The sequence below is a fragment of the Thunnus albacares genome, chromosome 22, assembly GCF_914725855.1.
Source record: "Thunnus albacares chromosome 22, fThuAlb1.1, whole genome shotgun sequence".
Classification (NCBI taxonomy): domain Eukaryota; kingdom Metazoa; phylum Chordata; class Actinopteri; order Scombriformes; family Scombridae; genus Thunnus; species Thunnus albacares.
Genome location: NC_058127.1, coordinates 21,666,773 through 21,687,870, shown reverse-complemented (window position 1 = coordinate 21,687,870; position 21,098 = coordinate 21,666,773). Strand labels below are relative to the sequence as shown.

The following is a 21,098-nucleotide window of genomic DNA, read 5'->3' as shown; positions in this document are numbered from 1 at the left end:
CCTCATCTCACCAATGGTACTGTACTTAGCATTGTCACCTTTTACCTAATGTCCCTGATTGCATTATGATTGATTTACTGTTATGGCCCTGCAGGGAGACATAAAAGGTTATATAAAGGACATCGAAAGTCAAACATTTTTACTAGCAGATACAAGAGAAAGATATAAGGATTGTGTGCTTTATCTTAAGTGTATATGTGCATGTGTGTTTTCTTTTTGTTCTTAAATATTTTTGCCATTTGACCAACAAAACAGGCCATCTAAGCCAGAAATGATAATGCAGAGGTAATGTAACGGTAGCACGAACCGTTTTGAGAAGTAATAGAGCCATCTGCTCCTCGCCCCTCCCATCAAGGCGGTACAGTACCATTTATTTTCCTTCAATTAAACCCTTTCTCTGTCTTAGTTTATCCGCATCCGGCCCGAGAGTAGTGGGAGGAGGATCGATGGGAGCTATTTATAGGACATATAAGGCTTCTGGTTTCACTGCCCCGCACTCAGTCACTGTGGGGTCACGCTGCTGGGTGGACTAAACGACCGACGGACCATAAGTCACCAGGACTTTTCCCAGCACAATTCCCAGTTCACATGTCCATGCTGGGAACGGCTGCTCTCTTTGCTTATATTTTCGGATGAACGAGCCAATTTTGCATCTCATCTCAACGATTAAAAAGATTAAAGTGATCATTTTAATTTCCAAGCTGGGTTTATAGCGCATCACTAAAAGCTGTGCATATGGTGCAATCTGTCCATAAAGGGCCCAAGCGAGTCAATAGCGGACCACTCATCCTCCCTGCAGTGATCAATGTCTGTGATCTAACTGCGCTCGGGCCTCTCTACTCACCTCGTCTTTGGCGTCTTCATCGATCTCAAACACGTGAGCTGGCAGCTTGTCTGTCTTCAGGCCTTTGCTTTGAAAAGACAGTGAGAAAGGGTCAGCACTGTTCAATAAATCAGCCCCCTCCCTACTGTTTTTCCCCCAGTGGTGAGGTCTGCTACAGCGTGTCTCTTTACTTTTGCTGCTTTGCTATATATGTCTTATGTGGGTCAGTAAATCTTGTGCCACCTTGTCCGAGGGTATTTGGGGAATGTTGCTACACATACATCATTTTCACTCCAATTTATGGTTCAAGTGAAGGTCGCAGTGATAAAAACAAATGTCCTTAAGAAGCTTTATCACCACTGAAACATTAATTCAAAACATCTGGATTGCACCTGCAAAATCTAGCTGAACTCTGTGCAGTTATTTCTATTTGTACGCAGTATTTCCTCTATTCTGCTGAAGCATCAGAGCTGTATTTATTAATATACAGGGACAGTGATTTGTATTTGCATGTCGTCATCCGACAGACCCATGTGAGCAGAGTAAATCCCTTGTACACGTTACATATTTGGCAGTAAAGAATGTTGTTTTGCACAGACTCTGAGCCCTAACCTCTAAATTTTCCACATATCCAAACTCCATCTTTAATTCATTTCCATCAGTTTTTTTTTTATTTTTTATCTTACTTACCTTGGCAACATGCGGAAGTCACCAGAGTAAGCCTCGTATTTGTAGTTGATTACATGCCAGTCGGTGTTGTACATCTTGATGCACTGCCAAACAGGTCAACACAGAGAGCTGGATTAGGAGTGGCAGACACACTCAAATATCACAACCATATCATGCCAGGAAAGTGACCTAACCAAGCATGCAGCTCGCTCCTCCGACTGTGACTCACAGAGGACAGAGTGCTCAGTTCCCTATTTTGGTGTATTTCATGAGAAAATTCCAGCACAACATCATTCATTTAAGAACTCTGAAGTGCCAGAAAAAAAACCTTTGCCATTACACCTTTCATGACTTCTATTTGTTAATACTCAAGGTGGTTTCCATTGTACATATTACTTTTTATTCATTGTAACTACAAGCAGAAATTTTCAATTAAGTCAACTGAATGGATCTTTGTGGAATGGATGCTGAGTAAGCCTGGATCTGTTTTAACAATCCCTGTGACAGTTGTTTCCATGCTATATCATAGTCATGAGAACTGGCTGAGGAACAGAGCCTGGCAGAGTATGTCCATAGCTTGCCAGAAAAGTCTGCTTTTCATTGCTAATACAATATATCATCAGTTCTGCATGTGTTTACTAATGGCCCTTAGAGTTTTTAAATGTCATCATGAAAAAAGGTATTTTAAAAAGGGGACATATTATGCTAATTTCCAGCACTATATTATATTATATTTTTGGACTCCACTAGCGTAGCTTTGCATGATTCACAGTTCAAAAATTCCTTATTTATCTTATACCGACCCTTAAAGCAGCCCTTCAGTTCAACCTCTCTCTGAGACAGGCCATTTAAGCTCCTGTCTCTTTAAGGCCCCCCTCTCGATAAGCCCACTCTGTTCAGATTGGCCGGCTTCAGGAAGCCTGCCGAGGGGCAGCCAAATCAGAGTCATGTTAAGTTACTGCTGATGAAAACAGTAACTTAGTAAAAGTAGAAACAGCCACAGTGATGATGATGTTTGATGAAGAGCTGCAGACAACCACCACACCTCCAACAGTTAAACAACTTATTTTACTTTGTCGTGCTGCGTAATGGAAAAAGACTCACAGTGTGCCAGCTCGACTCCAGTCATGACTCGACTACCCCCAAAACAATGGAAAAATGCCATTATGTTAACAGAACAGAGCAGTGAACTCGCACGCTGTGTGTGGAGCAGATGACCATATAAAGAAATCTGTCACAAGCTGATGTCAGCTCGGGCTGAAAGTAGAAAAAACGCTGGAAATCGAGTGTTCAGGGCAGTCTGAAGCTGGTGTTTTTTTGCTCACAGTGATTACTTCTACATACATTGACCTCATTAATTGACTCTTTGGCCACATTTAACATGAACATCTCACATTGTAAGACTATACATATATATGACTGAAAATAAGGAAAAGCACAATAGGTCCCCTTTAACTTACCATATCCATTACCTTACCATATACCATACACATATCATTTCTGCTTTTTTGGGTGGTTTCTAAGTACTAGTGAAGTAAAAACCAGATTGCTGTTAACTATGAAGCCTCATACCTCAGCTGCCATTTTTGTCATTTCAAAACTTCCTTTTTTATTTTCAGAGATGACTGCACATCATCGCCACAAATGTTTGCCAAATCATACACGTAGGACTGGTGGGTTATCGTACCTCTTTGGCAAACAGACTCCTGGCCTCCCGCTCTGCATTCTGGGGGACTGAGGGAACAACAGTCCTCCTCTGCCGGGAGATCTGGGACTCCTGCATGCACGCACAAAAACACAATGAGACACACACCAGCAAAGACAGTTTTTTATTTTTCTCATCAAATAGTAGCACAGCACGAAACCACTAACAACAACAGGCAAAGGGAAAGTGAGTGAGAGAGGCAGATAGAGAGAGCCTGAGAGAAAACAGAAGGCACAGATACAAAGAAACAGATGATGAGATGGGGAAAAAACTAGACACGGAGTGAGACGTGCCTCTAAACAAAACCACATGTGCTTGAGGCAGCACCAATAAATACAGAGCAGAGTTAGCTGTCTGGATTGTATTTGACTGGTCAGGCCTCTTGGACTGACCCGTAAATAACTGAGCCTGGTGTGTTGGGAATGATCAGTGATTAATGATGGGAAACCTTTCTTTAGAAAGTGATATTTTATAGCTCTTTGTTCCTGTTTGACTCAGACAGTTTAGTGTGAAGGTCTCAGCACAGGTGTCTGCAGTATAAGATTTGTAATGGGCCTTCAAATAACAGGCTGTAGAGCAGATTCCAGTAGTGGTAAATAGAGATACATGAATAGTTTTAGTACAAGAGTGTTAATCCAGCACGGATTGATAGTCCAAATAAGCAGCTCATTCACTTTACAAGTAAAAACTAAAAATGCTGTTTTATATGCAGAATGTTCATTGTTATGCAAGTAATTTAAAGGATATTCAATTTATCACAACTCTGTTTTTTTGTAATTTTATCATCTTGATGCTTCTATTAGTTCTGATAACACAAGAAATAAATACTGAAATCTAGGACAGTGCAAGAAACATGAGCTGAACAGGTTGTAAACAAGCCAACAGTTAAGCCAGATAAACCACTTTATTTGGAGGTTAAATCATCTGAAATGATAACGCATCACTGCACAGGAAATCTGTGATGGATGTTTAAAAATGGACGATTTGGGTCATGATTCAACTGTTCATCTTAATTTTCTCTGTAAAAAAAAAGTTTGGCTGATTGGGAGGTTTATTTAGGATCCGTCTGATCACTGCTCATGTTTCTTGCCATGTCTGCCTCCCATTCTTAATCAATGTCACGGCAATCCCAAGTCTCACTTCAGTGAGTACAAGGTTACTGTAACTGATAAAAATGATGACCAAAACTAGAGATGTAGGAAATCAGATTCAACCTTTAAAAAGGGACGTTCACATTCTGTACAGTAGAGCCCAAACAATAACTTAGCTGGGCCAAGATATTGTTTGGGCCAGCTGATGTTAGCTTACTGCAGATATATGTGGCCAATAATAACTAGAAATTGTAGTTCATGGATGCCAAATATTTGTTTGAGATCATTTATAAATAGTTTGTACACTAACCAGACAGAGAGCACTGACAAGTTGGGTTTTTTTCCCAACTGCAAAATGTCCTGCTCAGTACATGTCTTGGCCGCAATTCTTTAAAAACCAAAAGTAAGGGATGCTTATCAAAAATGTTTATATTGTGTGCTGATGTCAATGAGGGAATATTGGCCATACAGCTTCAGATTTATTCCCACAAACAGTTCTTATTCTTATTTCTCAATCTCATGTATCAGCCAGTCAATTACAATTTAAACTGAAGTTCTAATAACGTGATAACTTTTGAAACCCATGAGGGAATAGAATAACCAAAAAAAAAATAAGTGTCTAAAAACCAGAACTGCTGCTGCTGCAAAAGACAGCCGGGACACTACCCAGCTCTTTGGTTTGAGACTGTTGATGAGGGAGGCGACCTGGATGAGAGCCAGTCCCAGAGGGCACAGCGGGAAATGACGAGGGGACTCACCGAGACATCGTCGACCGGGCAGAGCAGCAGGTCTCGGTGGGGGTCACTGTGGATCTGAGCCTTTCTCTGAAACACCACAGCCTCGTAATCCAGTGGTTCAATGATCTTTGGCTGCTCCTGAGAGGGGAGATGGACAGGACACCCATACATGTAGTTTCAAATAAAAAACAAGCTGGTTCTGTTTGATCACATATCCTGATAATTGTGTCTTTACTGTGGCGTTGGTAACCTCCACCTCCCCCTGCTATTTGAGAGCAGTTAACTGCTTACCCCCAGAACTTTTCACCACCCATACAAAACAGCGCAGCCACAAGGGCTCAGACCACAAAGTGCAGAGGACCGTCACAGTGCAGGGAAACAGTTACTCAGAAAATTGTGGGTGGATGAAAAAAAAAAAAAGAAACATGACGAAAGGGGAACAGCTAAGATGACAAATATAGAAAGGGCAAAGAAGGTGAGACAAAGCAGCAGGGAAATTACTACCTATAATACCTGATTTGATACATATGTACATAAAGCTCATCTGCTTGCCGGAAACGTGTAATAACGAAACAAAACGATAAATATCACGTGCTTCATCATAACTTCCTGTTTTGAGTTTCATAGAGAAGTGGATGATATAAAAATCAGCTTCCGCCCCTCGTTATGTTTTTAAGAGGCCTACAGGCTAAACCTAGCCTTCTACAACTAGGTCAAGACGTGATCACAAGTATAAAACCTAAAACCACTTGGAACAATTCTGAATTAATTCTAAGAAAGTACCACTTTAAGCTCAAGCTAAGCAGTGAAGACGGTGATGAATAGCTTAACCAATAAGCTTTGGCTGAGCGACACCAAGCTGTTTTGGACTCGGACGGAGGAAATCAGACTGTGTGGAGTTGATCAGCTTCTGAGCCACATCACTGAGCCGCTGCCACCGAGTCTGTAGGCAATAGAGTATGTGAGGGGCATGCCGTAATGATGCTAAGTAAACAAGCGCAGTGGGGAGGAAGGACTCTGAAAAACCCTGACTATGCCCTACAGCTGAGAGTCTATGTGTGAGGGATTTTTCCCTCCCCTCTCTTGTGCTCTGTCATATTTCCATTTAAGCATCATGCAGCTGAGATGCTGAGCTTTGTTTTCCTACTGTACCGCTGTTAGAGTGGGCAGTAATAAAGTTACACAGTTAGTTCCTGCTGCTTGCTGCTCTCCCCTCTGAGACACGCTGCGTATGCTCACATGTGCAATCATTCTAGACACTTATCTAGGTTTTTCTGAGATATGTGAGCCCAGTTAACCCCTTTAAATATATTGTTTTCACCTTTTCCCCCCATGGAGTAAGGTTTGAAAAATCACCTTCCAGCTCTTCATTCATTCAATCTGCAGAATATGATGTTTACACTGAGTGAAACGTGTTATCTATGGCTCCCCCACCTCCCCCACCTCCAAATTAAGCTGTATTTAATATCATTGGAAACTTTGGGATCTCCGCTAGTATTTAAAATAGAAGTTCTGTGGGTTTAAACAATGTTTGGCTGCACAGAAGTTTGTAACGACTGGTCCACCAGCAGATCAGTGAGGTTTAAGGAGTTAACATCCCCCCTCTTGAATATGCTGGTATCTGCGCACGAGCCAATAAAGGAAAGCACGTTCTCCCTTTCCATGTTCTCTAACCAATAATTTGGCCAGCGCAGTAAGCTGGTTACACGTATATATGCTCTCTGCACATTTTTTCCACCAGACCCTGACTTCCTGGGTCTCCCACATAAACACAACGTCTGGCTTTTTTTTTTTTTTTTTTTTGAAACCAGTACTCTTAACTAAAAATTTCTATCCCTGATGATAGTCCGACTGACGTGATGGAAGCTGGCGCGGAGTATTCGCTAATTCCTTTGTATTGTCTGTTTACATATAAGCCCAGTACTTGACAGACAACCAGCAGCCCTGAGCAGCAGCAGCAGCAGCAGCAGCAAAACTCTTACAAGTCTGCAGAAGGCATTACACATGGCCGTGCCGCCCCTGCACCCGAAGCAGCAGCTCTGCTTCCTGTCATGTGCAACGAGCTCGACCGCAGCGCCACAAGTCACAGGCAACCGTTCGGCAGCATACAGAGGTAACACGTTACAGAGAGAAAGAGAGAGAGAAAGAGGGGGGAGAGAGCAAAGAGAGAAGGAAAGACAGAGAGAGAGTTCTGCTTTCTTGGAAGAGAAAGGAAGCTGAAGAATCACAAGCAGCCAGCTGTGAAAGCCACACTGATTGAGAAACAGAAAAACAGAGATGCTATAACAATCAGAGGACATGGCCTAACGCTTGGGTGTAACCGTGTGACACAAGCCATCAAGACACTCTCTCCACCTTCTTATTTTATGTCACACACTTTCTCCTCTAAATTATCCACCTGGCTCAAGAACACTCCAACACCAATCACCGAGTACAAAGCATGACTGTTTCTCCGTGGTACTATGATGATGATGATGATGATGCATTTCCAGATGTCTGAGTCCCATTACAGTTCAGCTGATGTAAAGCACTCAGGACTCCAACACGACCAGGTGGATTTTATCACTCTGGCTAGGAAGCTTACACATTATGCACTACAGATGATCGCAAACACACACTGACATGTGGGTCGGTACAGAACGAAGCGGCTCCACTGTCCCATCGCTGACCCCCACTAACTGCTCCAATCTGTGTGTATGTGAGCAGACACATAGCAGCTCTCCCTAAAGGGAAGAAGAAGCCTAGCTGGTCTAGTTTGTCCTTATATTCTCCATCTACTCCCAAAAAGCGGAGTAACCTTATAACAGAGATTCATTCCTGCAGATTTGACATTAGAGATGCTTAGATACATCTTAGATACCAGCTATTAGGAACTGAAGTTTCTGTTAACCAACACATCTGCAGATATTCATTATATTTTATAACCACAGTGTTTTTAAATGAATGTTTTACAGTTTATACCAAAGATACATTCATCACATACATTTAAAGACTCAGCAGCATATTTCTACACTGTAGCGGCCAACAGCGCATTCCTCTAGACCAACAGTTCTCAACCTCTCTTGCTCGTGAAAAGAGTGAGTGATTTTACCATCTCAGATTGTGTCAATAGAATCTTTTTTTAAAGGCCTGAAAGGGTAAAGCTACAGTATTTCACGAGAAAGAAGCAGAGAAGTAGCAGAACGTGGATTGTTATCATTTCCTACCTCATCTTGCGACCACTTGTAGGGTTCCTGACGCCAAGGTTGGGAACCGTCGCTCTACACCAGTGGTTCCCAAATTTTTTCTGCAGTGCTCCCACTAAATATTTCAAACCAGAGTCTCAACAGCTTCCAGAGCATTAAAGCACTCTTTTTCCGTTATCGTTCCCAAATGAGTCAGATTCATACACCTTTAGATTTGTCATAACAGTTGGAGCAAGCACAGGTGAAACTAATAATCTTAACGAGCGCTTTGTTCCAGTAATCACTGCAAAGCAAGGCAGCAATTAATAAGGTTATTGGTCACAGCTGTGTGTTCCTCTGTCACATACACCCACAGTTTGGAACCACTGAGCTAAACATTTTATGTAAGGTCAAGTTACCGACTCCCTGTTAGCCAGAATTTAGCTGATAATGACACACCTGTGCAACATTGTTATAGGTCAGTAATGATTCCCTACGTACCTGCAGGCTATCAGATAGTCTGAAGCTAACACGTGGCAAGCTTTAACTAATATTCAAAGTAAAATGAAGTCTTTGTTATGAGCTGGACTGGCAGAATTCTTCATGTGAAAACACCAGAGACACAAGTAAACCATATGACAGTATGACGGAGGGTTCTCAGAGTTGACCTATTTAGAATCAAATAAGTGCTCGATCAGAAAAGACCATAATGGTCTTGTCCAATCACTGTGCTTACAATTACTGTTCACTCATTCCCAAACATTTCCATGTACAGTAATAGAGCGCTAAACACAGGCAGATGCAGACAGGTTTTTCTACAGGACTTTTTATGAATGCAAGGAAGACCTGTGATTCACTGATGTGTCAGATAACGGCATTTCCAAGGAAGAGATTTAAAAGTAATTGGCCCGTGAGTCGTCTCAAGCGTATAGAAAAAAAAAACTTCCATGTTCTGCTAAATTGTATCTCACTTCCAGCTTTGAAACAAGTAAAACCTTTTCAAATCTAGGAACAGAGATAGAGATGGAAATATTTAAAAATGGCTCTGACTATACAGAGATGAAGACAAGACTGAACACACAAACACAAGCATGGTCACAGCATGCCTGAGGGAATCCCCATGTGAGAAGAACGCGGGCTGTGCAACCCTCCACAAAACAGCGTTTGTTCTCAGTTACCGAGCCAACCATCGCCCCATAAAATGAGCAGCCAAAACCTGCCACTCTTAAAACAGAGGAAAAAAACAAAGAGACAGCATAACACGCATATGACATGTGTCCACAAACACAAAAACACTTTCACATCTGTGATCAGAACCTCATCACAAGATCATTAGCTGGCGACCTCCTTGCGTCACACTCCTCAAGATGATCATCATAAGACTAAAACCTAAATGAATCCCTAAGGAGCAAGAGTTTATCTCTTATGCAAACTCATCCGGCTCCACTCTGGGGTCCTTGAGGGAGTTCAAGGGGGTCCCCAGCAAAAAAGGGGAGTCATTTATTTAGCACAATGACAGAATATATGACTGTTTTGGTCATGGTTGTCAAACACTTTCTGTAATAAAACATCTACAAGCAAAAATCTTATCAAATGAGGGTCCGTGGTTTAATTTGGGTCAATTTAGGGGTCCTTGATGTGAAAAAGTTTGCCAGCCACTGCTCTAAACAGCCAAAGATATATGTCTGTTGTGTTTTGGGTTGAAGTTGTAGTTTTCTCATAATGAGAAAGTGAACAGACGGCTTCAGTTATAGCAAAAAGAAAACAAGATATCAGGAGGCGGACGTCAATCTGCACTGACATCACTGGAAATTTCAAGACAAATGTCATTCCTTTGATATACTGACATGAAAATAAGTTCACACATACATCATGGGCACGCATACACACACACACACACAAACGCTGTATCAGCAGGATCCTAAAAGCTATTCATCTCAAGCCACTGCGCCTAATCCCTCATTATTGCAGTCTGTTCCAAACCACCAGCACTGCTGTTCATACAAATACAGAGAAAAAAAAAATAAACCATTAAAATAAAAGTATGTTCATTTGCACACTCGTCATCATCAATAATCATTTATAACGGCATTTAATTGCATGATGTGGCTATTTCCAGCAGGAATAAAGACACACACACACACACACACGCACACACATAGGGAAGCCATGCTGCAGCTGTCCAACTGGCACTGCTTCCCATCCGCCAGCACACAAAAGGAGCCGCAGAAGACTGAAAAACCATGTGTTCCTGTGCACAATGTCACACTATTTGATAATGCCGGTCATTTAGGAAAGCAAGCCAGCATGTGAGAGTTGAATTCGCGGCATATAATCGCTTGTCTTTTGAACACTACACAGATTACACACCGCTGTAACATTGTTTCAGTGCATTCATACCAAGAAGCAGTCCTGAAAACTGGAAAAACAGAAAAAAAAATAGAATGTATGGATAAAGCAACGAGAGCAGAGGATGTTTAGAGAAGAAGACTGTTTACCCCCCCCTCTCAAGTAGGGTAGAGAGGAGTGGAGGGAGCAGGCTTTGGTTACATTATCCCTATGAGCTAAAATGACCGCCGCCGGGTCACAGACAACATGAGAAGCTCTGCTCACCACAAGGTCCACGGAGCTCCTCACAGCCTCCGACACGCTCTGTCTGACTTCCGCTGCCGTCCCGGGTTTGCTTAACCTCTTGGTGAATTTCCGTACCTCAGACATAATGCCCCTATGGTTAAAATCCACTTTGTATGTCCCGGTGTGAATATGAGCATGCCGCGGTACCGGACGGAGCGGCAGCACTGCTGTTGTGTGACAGCCAGATGTGGGTTGTGTTGGAGGTGAACCAGCCAGCGGTTCGCGTCGCGAGGCGGGGCCGCTGTTACTGCTGCTGCTGCTGCTGGTGCTGGTGATGATGATGATGATGAGAGGAGAGCAGAGATGGTTTGATAAAGCGAGATGCTCCGCTCTTACCCGCTTCCCGCCTCTACTCGGTGGAGTGGACTTAACAAAGATCGTCTATGCAAAGAAGACAACAGAGTGAGCGTTACTGTTCAGTTCAATTCAATTCAATTCAGTTTAAAGTGGTTTTATCGACATGAGAAACAGACGTTTACATCGCCAAAGCAATAAAAACGACATAAAATGTACATAAACAGAAGAATTGTGATTTTGCTGTTATATAAAGTTAAAAAAAAAAGTAACTTTAAACAAAATAAAATGTAGACTTGCAGATAAAAAAATACAAATAAGTGAGAACTATATAAAAACTGCCACATTTTTTTAAATTAATGTATTTAAAGATATTTGTTCGTTACCCCCAAGGTGTCATCCACATTTTTTTACAAACACATATTGAAATAACAACATTTTTTGTGTGATAATGACAATTGTTCAGTAGGACACATTGAAACTTGCATGAATGGATTTCTTATGAATGACACTACAAAGTAGAAGTTCAGGACAAATGTAGGCCTACTGTACAGTAAAATACTATATAGGGCAATAAACAATTAGAATTTCTACAAATTCTGCTTTTAGATCAGTAACAAAAAAATTCTAGATAATAAATTCAGAGCTTCGTTAAACAGAATATCCTTTAATCGATGATATATTGATTTCTGAAAAAACATGCAAAGACCTTTCTTCTTATTATTCTTCTTTTTTTTTTGGCTCGGTAAACTACTTTTGTAACTTTAATCTGAATCTAAATTATGAGTCAGAATTTGGCTCGATATGCATTCTTATACTGCCATCTTGTGGAAGATGTAGTGTCCTGCAAGATATTTACTTTATTCTTTTTCACATTTTCATATTGATGCCATTAGTCTGCTATGTAGCGTTTACACCAAATGTATAGCATATCAATTATATAGTCACAACCCCTTTTGCAAAGTTTGCATGTTGTTTAATCTTAAAGCTTCATCAGTTCATGAACTGTATATCACCTGCTTTGTAATTCATAAAATGTCCTCTAACTTAATAAGGAATCCATGAAGAAATGAAAAATAATGTTTATAGCATCAGTGGTATTTACCAACTACACTATAATTATATACCAAGAAAGGATTGAAAGGATGCTGCTTACATGGATGAACATGTTTGTATACGTTATCTCAATCACATTACTTTAGTGAGAACAGATGTCAGCTCAGAGAAGCATGCTACATGAATCAAGGACATGAGTGGTACACAGACTGCAGCTGATGCATTATTGCATGCATTATTATTTTTATTTTCTCCCATGGTTACATTGCAATATATAAAGGTGAGGTAAGGTGTTAAATAACAATTACATGTTTACATAAATATACTGTGACACTTTCATTACAGTGAAGTTAGATTAACAGCCAACAAAAAAAGCAAACTTTAATCAAGGCAGAGGTACTTTGCAGTATTAATATAATGATTCTCACCTCTTTAATCTTACCTAGAAAGCAATTCAAATTGACCATGTAGTTGCATGCAAGATAGTTCAAGCGGAGCACCACTCCTCGTCTTAAGTTGTAGATTTAAGCAACTACTGTAAAAACTACACAAACAGGTTCGTGTTTAAACAAAACAAGTAGAGCAGAAATGCTGATTAACATGGTGATGCACTGAAGAGGCTTGACAGCTTTGAGAAAATTGAATTTATTGAAGTAATTTAAACATTTTTAAGTTATGAGCTCTCAAGAGGAGCGTTCCGTTAGCCCACTCCCAGCTGTACGTGCTACATAGTTACTGTCCAAATACCAGCATGTCATTGTGAGCCATGACACACTGAAAAGGGAACGGCTGGCCTCTGCATCAGATATGATCCTCACTTGTTATTGTACTTGGTGAGTTCCTTCAGAGCCCAGTTTTTCACTTCTATCTCCTGTCTTATTTTGCAGTACTCCTCGGCAAGGGCCTCAAATTCCTTTCCCAAGATCTCAAAGGAGGCTAGTTTTAACTCCATAGACTGCTTCTCCACCTGACAGTCCTTTAGCTCAGACTCCAGCTTCCCCCTGCAGGTGAGGTTCAAGAAGAACAGCATGTTAGATTCAACCATAGCTGTTTCTATAACCTCTCTGAAAGTTTGGATCAGGAAATTATGGTTCAAATTCAAAGAGCATTTAAATGACAAACACAAACATAAATAGTTAGAGATCAGCAAATAGCCTCTTGCCTTATTTTTCTATGAGCAGATATTGAGTCGGCTGTGTACGTGTCCAGCTGGATTTCCACCATCTCGGTCCTTTGAAGGAAGAGGAGAAAGACAGAAATTAATGTCAGCTTTATTGATGTATAGAATGACTGTATACCAGAAATGCACTGATACTTTGGCATTGCATTCAATCATACCAGCTGATACAACTTTAAATAAATATTTTAACAGTCAAACATAATTATTACTCACAATATTTAGCTGAGAGGTTTTCTAGTTACATCACTTTAAACAACTGTCAAAATGCCTGTAAATGCATAGAAATGTATTTATAGAGACAAAGCATTAAAACCTCCTTACTTGATCTTCTGTATGAGTAATTCACATTTGCTTTCAAAGTAGTCCAACTTCTTCCTGTCCAAGTCTGCCTGGATCCTCAGTCTGTGGTCCAAGATGAGAGACTGCAGAAGCTGAATACATTTAGTCAGCTCCTGCACAGACACAACAAGTCAGTCAGAAAGAAGAGAAAGAAAAAGCAGAAGGCAAAATATCCCACATTTATGCTACATACACATGTGATCATTTTTAAGGATTTCATTTGGGAAACTATTTCTAGTGAGTGAACTTCTTCAATCAATCAATTTGATAACCTTCCAAAAACAGAGGAGACTTATGAGGTTACTTACAGAGAGGTAGAGCTGCACCTGTCTTTGCAGCAGGACTGTGTTTTCCTGGCAGATCTCCTTTAAACTCTCCGCTCTTTTCTTCTCTTTGTCCAGTTGGGCAGACAGATGAGACAACTTGCTGTTCTTCAGACCCTCACTCTCATTCTCTAGAGGAGATGACAAAACAACATCTTGGTCACATGTTTATATAGAACATATGATGGTTGTAAAGGTGAATGAGGGGTTTTACTGGTAGAAATAGATAAATCAGTGTTTGAAGACTGTACCACATTCAGGTTGGCAGTAGGAGAGGAGGCTCAGACACTTTTTCTTTAGATGTTTCTCCAGCTCTCTGGGTAGACTCTGTTTCATTCTTTTCACATTCTGGTAAAAAATAAATACAGCATTGACAGGCAAAACACACATCTTGTATTGATAATCAATATAAAAAGAGGTTTGGTGCCAATTTTATTTTCCTGCTCTTATACCATTAAACATATTTTGCCGTGAGATCAAAACTAATTTCAGTTTTGTTACACAAATCCACACATACTCACAAAAAACCAAGAATTTACCTCTAAGTATGTGGGTATTTTTATGACTCACCTTCTCTAATGGCATGAGCTCCATCACCTGTTGGGGGTTCAGGCCCAGAACAGAGGGCTGGTCCTGGTTGGTAGTGCTACTGGGATCCAGCTGTCTGACACACTGAGCCACCAAGAGACACTTCTCCATCGTCACATAGAACTACACACACACACCAACAACCAAAGCAAGTGTTACATGACAGTTATTGTGTATTTTTATCTTGTATGAAATGAGTGTCATCACTCTCTAAAACACTGCTGATTTGTGTGTCCTGGACAGCAGTCTACAGTAAACATGATGTGCACATGTCATATTACAAGGTAGATATCTGGGTACTGAAATTCAAATGTTTCAGTTTTCTTTAGCTGCCATTTGGAGCTGACTATGTGCAAGAGAAGTCGTTTAGTGGGGCTTTAATGACCAAAAATACACATGCAATGATTTACTGACAGCTGTTTGTGCATTTGTGGCATGTGTGAATGAGTAGTGTATGTAAAGTGTACCATGTTCTGGTCAGGGGGTACGGTGCTATGTTGCTTCCTGACACAGTGGTCCTGGATCATCTCTTGCAGCCCTTTGTGGAGGCTCTCAGATCGCAGCCAGAGACGCCTCTGGCCCTGCAGCCTCTGCTCAGCCTGGAGAAAAGCAGCCACATGTGTAAGCACATAATCATGGATACACAAAACCTAAACTCAGATCTGTGCATGTTACTGCAATTCTTACTGGTTGCCAGTAGAGGTCGGTAAGTCACTGCTTACAGTGCAATTAAATATCAATAACTAAGCAGCAAATCCAACAGGCTTATACAGTACCAGTCAAAAGTTTGGATACACCTACTCATTCAATCTTCAATATGATTTTTACTATTTGGGTCATTCCAACTCATCTCAGAATTTGTACAAAGTTTGTCTATATATTATACTTTATTTATTATTTTTATTATAAATCCATTTTTGCACCCATCTGGTATCAATCATTATCTTTTCTTCAAATACAATCTTTTATTAATTTTGTGCCAATATTTGAGGTCTCTACCACCAATGGACATGAATATATTATGAATAAAACAAGGCATGGTAGCATTTTCATAGGACCAAAATGGTATGTGGGGTAGCTAGTAGGAACATGAAAATGTATGTGGAAGTAGCTTCATGTATAGTCATTTAGTGTACAAAGTGCCAATGTCCTTCCATGTTCTCTTCATAGATAAATACACATAGTTAAAGGCATTGTTATAACTCTAGGGGGAAAAAAAAACATCCATAATGAAGAAGCAGGGTCTTCCCTTATTATCTGTACTTATGTGCATCCCAGCCTCTGAAATATTGATTGGGGTAAAAGAAATACATGTTTTCTGTAGGTTCATTTTACTATAAGTCATCAATAAATAATTAATAAACACATCCAACCTTTTATGTGGAAACACATTCAGATACTCCCACTGGAGCTTGAAAGGGCCATTTATATACCACTTATTCCTCCTTATGCCAGAGGTTTTATCCAAATATTTCACTTATTTTCAATATCCAGGACCTTAGCAGAGACACAATCCCATCTCAAATGCCCTTTATTCCAATGAACATACTGAAAACATGTTTATCCTTTATTTCTTACAATTCCTATGACTCAGAAATTCAATAATCATGGAGATACTGAGGCAAAAAAATGTAATCCTGAAATGGACGTTTTTTGCCATAAGTAAAGTATCTTTCAAATCTGTGTCTATTTTTGTATGAAGGAAAAACAGAAGGACATTAGCATTTTTGACCCTTAATAATCATACATCAAAAAATGTCCATGTACATTTTCATGCTCCCACTAGCTACCCCACATATCATTTTGAAATGACCAAAATATGCCACCATGCTTTGTTTTATTCATAATATCTTCATATCCATTGGTGGTAGAGATCTCAAATATTGACAAAAAGTTAATAAAAGATTGTTTTTAAAGAAAAAATAATGATTGATATCATATTGGTGCAAAAATGTGGGTTTGTAGTAACCTCAATATCACTCTCGTTTAGGAATTTTGCACTTTTTTCCAAATCTAGGGCCTTATAAACATAAAATGGCATGCAGTACAGGCTTTTAATGGTTTTGGCATACAGAACACATGCTTGTCTTCTATCCTACAATGACTGGCGAGGCTAAGAACAATCCTTGTCAAGATATTAATGCCCAAACATGGCTTCCCAGACAAGGCGTTTTTGAGGCTATAAAGAGTAAATAATAGCAAGGGCTGAAAAATATGAAAACACAGAATTTGAACAGAAATATTTTACAGGCCTTAGTTTTGGGACCATTTATGATATAGACAAGGTCTGAACAAAAACTGAGACGGTGCTGCAACAACCTTATCTGATTTGACACAGAATGACCCATTTTTTACATTGTAGAACAACACTGAAGACATCAAAAATATAAAAGTAACACATATGGAATCATGTAGCAAACAAAGTGTCACAAAAACCAAAGTATGTTTCATATTTTAGATTCCTCAAAGTGTTTGCTTTGCACTCCTGACATTCTCTCAACCAGCTTCATGAGGTTGTCACCTGGAATGGTTTTCAATGAACAGGTGAAATTTCTAGTGGAATTTCTTGCCTCCTTAATGTGTTTGAGACCATCAGTTTTGTTGTGCTGAGGTAGTGTTGGTATACAGCAAACGGCCCTATTCCACTACTGTAGTAATCCTTGTTATGGCTAGAACTGCTCAACTAAGTAAAGAGAAACGACAATCATCATTTCTTTAAGACATGAAGCCTGTCAATCCAGAAAATTTCAACAACCTTGAAAGTTTCTTCAAGTGTAGTCGCCTAAACCATCAAACGCTATGATGACACCGGCTCTCAAGAGGACCGCCCCAGGTAAGGAGGATCAAGGGTTATCTCTGCTGCAGAGGATAAGTTCATTAGAGTTACCAGCTTTAGAAATCACCAATTAACTGCACCTCAGATTAGAGCGCTCACCAATGCTTCCCAGAGTTCAAGCAGCAGACACATCTCGACATCAACTGTTCAGAGGAGACTGTGTGAATCAGGCCTTTATGGTCGATTTGCTGCAAAGAAACAACTACTGAGAGACACCAATAAGAAGAAGAGAATTGCTTGTGCCAAGAAACACAAGGAATGGACATTAGACCAGTGAAAATCTGTACTTTGGTCTGATGAGTACACATTTGACATTTTTGGTTCCAGCTGTCGTGTATTAGTGTGATGGTGTGATGGTGTGTGTGTGTGTGTCATTTATTCAGAATTCAAGGCACACTCAACCAGCATGGCTACCACAACATTCTGCAGCGAGACGCCATCCCATCTGGTTTGTGCTTAGTGGGACCTTCATTTGTTTTTCGACAAGACAGTGACCCAAAACACACCTCCAGGCTCTGTCAGGGCTATTTGACTAAAAAAACAGAGTGATGGAGCGCTGCATCAGGTGACCTGGCTTCCACATTCACCCAGTTGAGATGGTTTGGGATGAGTGAGTGAAAGAAAAGCAGCTAACAAGTGCTCAGAATATGTGGGAACTCCTTTAAGACTAATGGAAAAGCATCCAAGGTGATCACCTCATGAAGCTGGTTAAGATATTGCTAACAGTGTGCAAAGCTGTCATCAAAGCAAACAGTGGCTACTTAAAGAAATCTAAAATAAGAAAGACATTTTGGTTGATTTAATACGTTTTTGTTTACTACACAATTCCATATGTGTTATTATATAGTCTTGATGTCTTCAGTATTGTTCTACAATGTAGAATAGTAAAACTAAAGAAAAACCCTTGAATGAGAAGGTGTGTTCAAACTTAACACAGGTACTTTAGCTGTTCGGTCCAACTTTAGTTTACTTTGCTGCATCATGGTAACACTGCACTGTGCATTGCAAATGTGTATGTCAGATGTGGAAGATACTGACGGTGTGAGCACAGTGTCTGCTGATACCTTGTCCAGCTCTGTTTTCAGTGGGACAGTGAGTCCAGTTTGGTCCACATGTTGTGCCAGGGTGGCCAGGAGTTTACAGAACTGAGGGTTCTGGGTCAGGTCCTCCTCTGTCATGTCACACAGTGGGAAGGAGGCGAGAACTGGGTGGGAGGACAGTATATATAACGTTACATTAAATGATGTAAAGCGATGTAAATCACTGTCTGGAGATTCACAACAGCACAACTCTACAAATGTGACTAAATACATACTACTAGCTACTTTCAAATTCAGCCAACGTAGCCTACTTTCACATTAACCCATAGAAAATATTACTTTTGTCATGCACGGCATTAATTTGTCTGAAATAAATTAGGTTGCAAGCCACCGTTTCTATATTTTATCATGGCAAGTTAACAACAGTTAACGTAGTAAGCTTGTTTTCTTACCCTGTTGATGCAAACTGTCTCCCTTCCCAAGCGATGAAACGTTTGTAGACTCTGGAGCAGCAGACATTTTCGGCTGAATTGTGCTCCTAATTCACCTAAAAAGCTGTCAGTTTGAGGATTTCTGAAGACTTTTCTCGCTAACAGAAAGGAAAATACGACACGACATGAAAATGTGTACTTCCTGAATCAAGTAGCGCGCGTCTGCAGGGAGCCTTCTTATTGGTTAACTGACCCGCGTGATCAATCCGCGTTCTGCCTACCAGCGAGAACTGTATATGGGCCGATAGCCTATAATAAATATACATAATAATAACATTCTCAACAACCATATTCATTTTAAAATATATTAATATTGCTATATTTTTTTAAATGTTTTTTTTAAATAGAAGTAATGTTACATTATATTCAGGATTTTTTTTAAAAAGTGGCAGAAATCCTTTCAACATTCCTTAAGAGTTCATTTAAAACACTGAAAACAAGTGAAAAGCATTAGAAGTGGATACCAACAACATGAAAAGCACATAATTTACAATAATTCCAAACAACCCAGTCAGGGGTTTCATGGTGGATTGAATAAAGTAGAATCATAGCAATGTTGTTGTAACACCACAGACGTAAACCACAGAAAAATAAATGGTGCATTACTGAGTGTAAGGCTTGATTTAGAACTGACAGAGCAAGAGACCTTTTATCTTCACACACAAAGTATCTAATGTCAGTATCAAGGGTCGGAAATAGCCCATGTGTGTGCCCATAAATTCTCTGCACTTCTCACAATCATAAGTACTTGAGAGGAGTCAAGGCATGCACTTGTGTTACACCAGGCATTCCTCAAACATACATTCTCCATAGTGTGAATGAATTTCATAAATGATCTAAATGCTAGTTCATGCGTCATGCCAGTTCTGGGATAGTCAATTCTAGAAAATGTCAATATGTCCCAAAGCTGAGAAGATCTTTTGATAATATGGATGTATGTGTTTATGGTCAAAACTTGTTTTATCTATCAGTGTCACACTAATAAGGAGAGGACAGTGTTTGTGCCGTTGGACGTCTCTGCTCCTGGTGTGGTGGTGAAAACTCACACTGCTGCTCTCATGCCTGTGGTCAAGGCTGTCAATGTGTCCCCCGTGTGTGAGGTAAAAGTCTTACAGCATATCGTGTGGCTGCAGGTTGAAGTTGAGAGATATGGACTGTTAAACCTTTTTGACAAGGGACCCAAGTTAGGCAAATTCAGTCTTAAAAGATGGATTTTCTTAATTTTAGAAACCCAAACGAGCCTACAGTCAAATTAGGGTTCTGATGTGTAGTTTAGACATTGCAGTTTCAAAATAAGATAAAACAATAAAGCATTTAATTACAAAAAAATCCAAATGATTGAAGACATTTGAGAACATCAGTCATGTGTTGTCAATGTCGTAATCAAAGGGCCTTAGGCAAAAACAAGCACAGTGTTATATTCCATCTTTTCTTTACATTACACCTCAAGCTGGACTGAGTTTGAATGTCATGGCTGGTGTTTGGTGGCTTGTTTTCATTAATCTCGGAGGGTGGTTTCTGTTGCCATGTGGTCATCATCCTCATAATCCTCAACATCATCATCATAGATGTGATATTTTCTTGCCAGCAGCTGCCAGTGTTGGCAGTGCAGCTAAGGTGCTCTACTAGAGCTTGTTGAACTTTCAGGCAGATGTGATTTTGCAAGCAGAAGTCTTGTTTTGTTTTAATAAATGCCAATAAAGTTTTAATATTCCTCACTATTTGGTTTTGCCATGCCAGATTTGTGTAACTTTTTTTGCTGCAGTGGCAAAGAAAATGAATTCAAAGTAAAGTGGAAATATTGTACTACAAGTGAAGTCTGCTGGAGCGTCACTAGCAGGGGGTTAGTAAGGTAGGCGGATGACTATGGCTCACAATTGAAATAAAATTACATAATACGCCTTGTCATTTGTTGGGCTTTCTGGCTGTTGCGTTCAAAAGCACTCACCTATCTTTTATTGTCAATCATATCTATTCTGAGCCTTTTTTGTCTTCCTTTGTGATGCACGATTTCAGCAGTCTTTTGTGTCAAGAGCCGGTCTAGTTTCCGTTACGTTCTCCTGTTCATATTGAATCTGGGGTTCCGCAATTGTGAGTATTCCTGCACTGTGTGGCTTTCTACCATGAC

At 40.1% G+C, this 21,098-nt stretch overlaps 2 protein-coding genes across 4 annotated transcripts in view; both read right to left on the bottom strand.

The window, feature by feature from the left end:
- dock11 (dedicator of cytokinesis 11) overlaps nucleotides 1-11,172 on the bottom strand; it is a 67,601-nt gene extending 56,429 nt beyond the window's left edge. For 2 of the 3 annotated variants that reach the window (XM_044340614.1, XM_044340616.1), the window contains exons 1-5: nucleotides 10,803-11,172; nucleotides 5,047-5,163; nucleotides 3,180-3,269; nucleotides 1,514-1,596; nucleotides 845-911 (exon numbers count right to left, since the gene is read on the bottom strand). In XM_044340614.1, the coding sequence (XP_044196549.1) occupies nucleotides 845-911; nucleotides 1,514-1,596; nucleotides 3,180-3,269; nucleotides 5,047-5,163; nucleotides 10,803-10,907 (462 nt within the window). In that variant the 5' untranslated portion in view covers nucleotides 10,908-11,172. The remainder of the gene's footprint in view (nucleotides 1-844; nucleotides 912-1,513; nucleotides 1,597-3,179; nucleotides 3,270-5,046; nucleotides 5,164-10,802) is intronic. The other variant, XM_044340615.1, reaches the window with a different exon arrangement.
- Nucleotides 11,173-12,383: 1,211 nt separating this feature from the next.
- On the bottom strand, nucleotides 12,384-19,139 carry haus4 (HAUS augmin-like complex, subunit 4). Its single transcript, XM_044342538.1, has 9 exons — nucleotides 18,932-19,139; nucleotides 18,504-18,643; nucleotides 15,071-15,202; nucleotides 14,586-14,726; nucleotides 14,267-14,363; nucleotides 14,001-14,146; nucleotides 13,675-13,805; nucleotides 13,336-13,404; nucleotides 12,384-13,174 (listed from the first exon to the last, which is right to left on the bottom strand). The coding sequence occupies exons 1-9, from the start codon at nucleotides 18,996-18,998 to the stop codon at nucleotides 12,988-12,990; spliced, it is 1,110 nt and encodes a 369-aa protein (XP_044198473.1). The 5' UTR covers nucleotides 18,999-19,139; the 3' UTR covers nucleotides 12,384-12,987.
- Nucleotides 19,140-21,098: the final 1,959 nt, after the last annotated feature.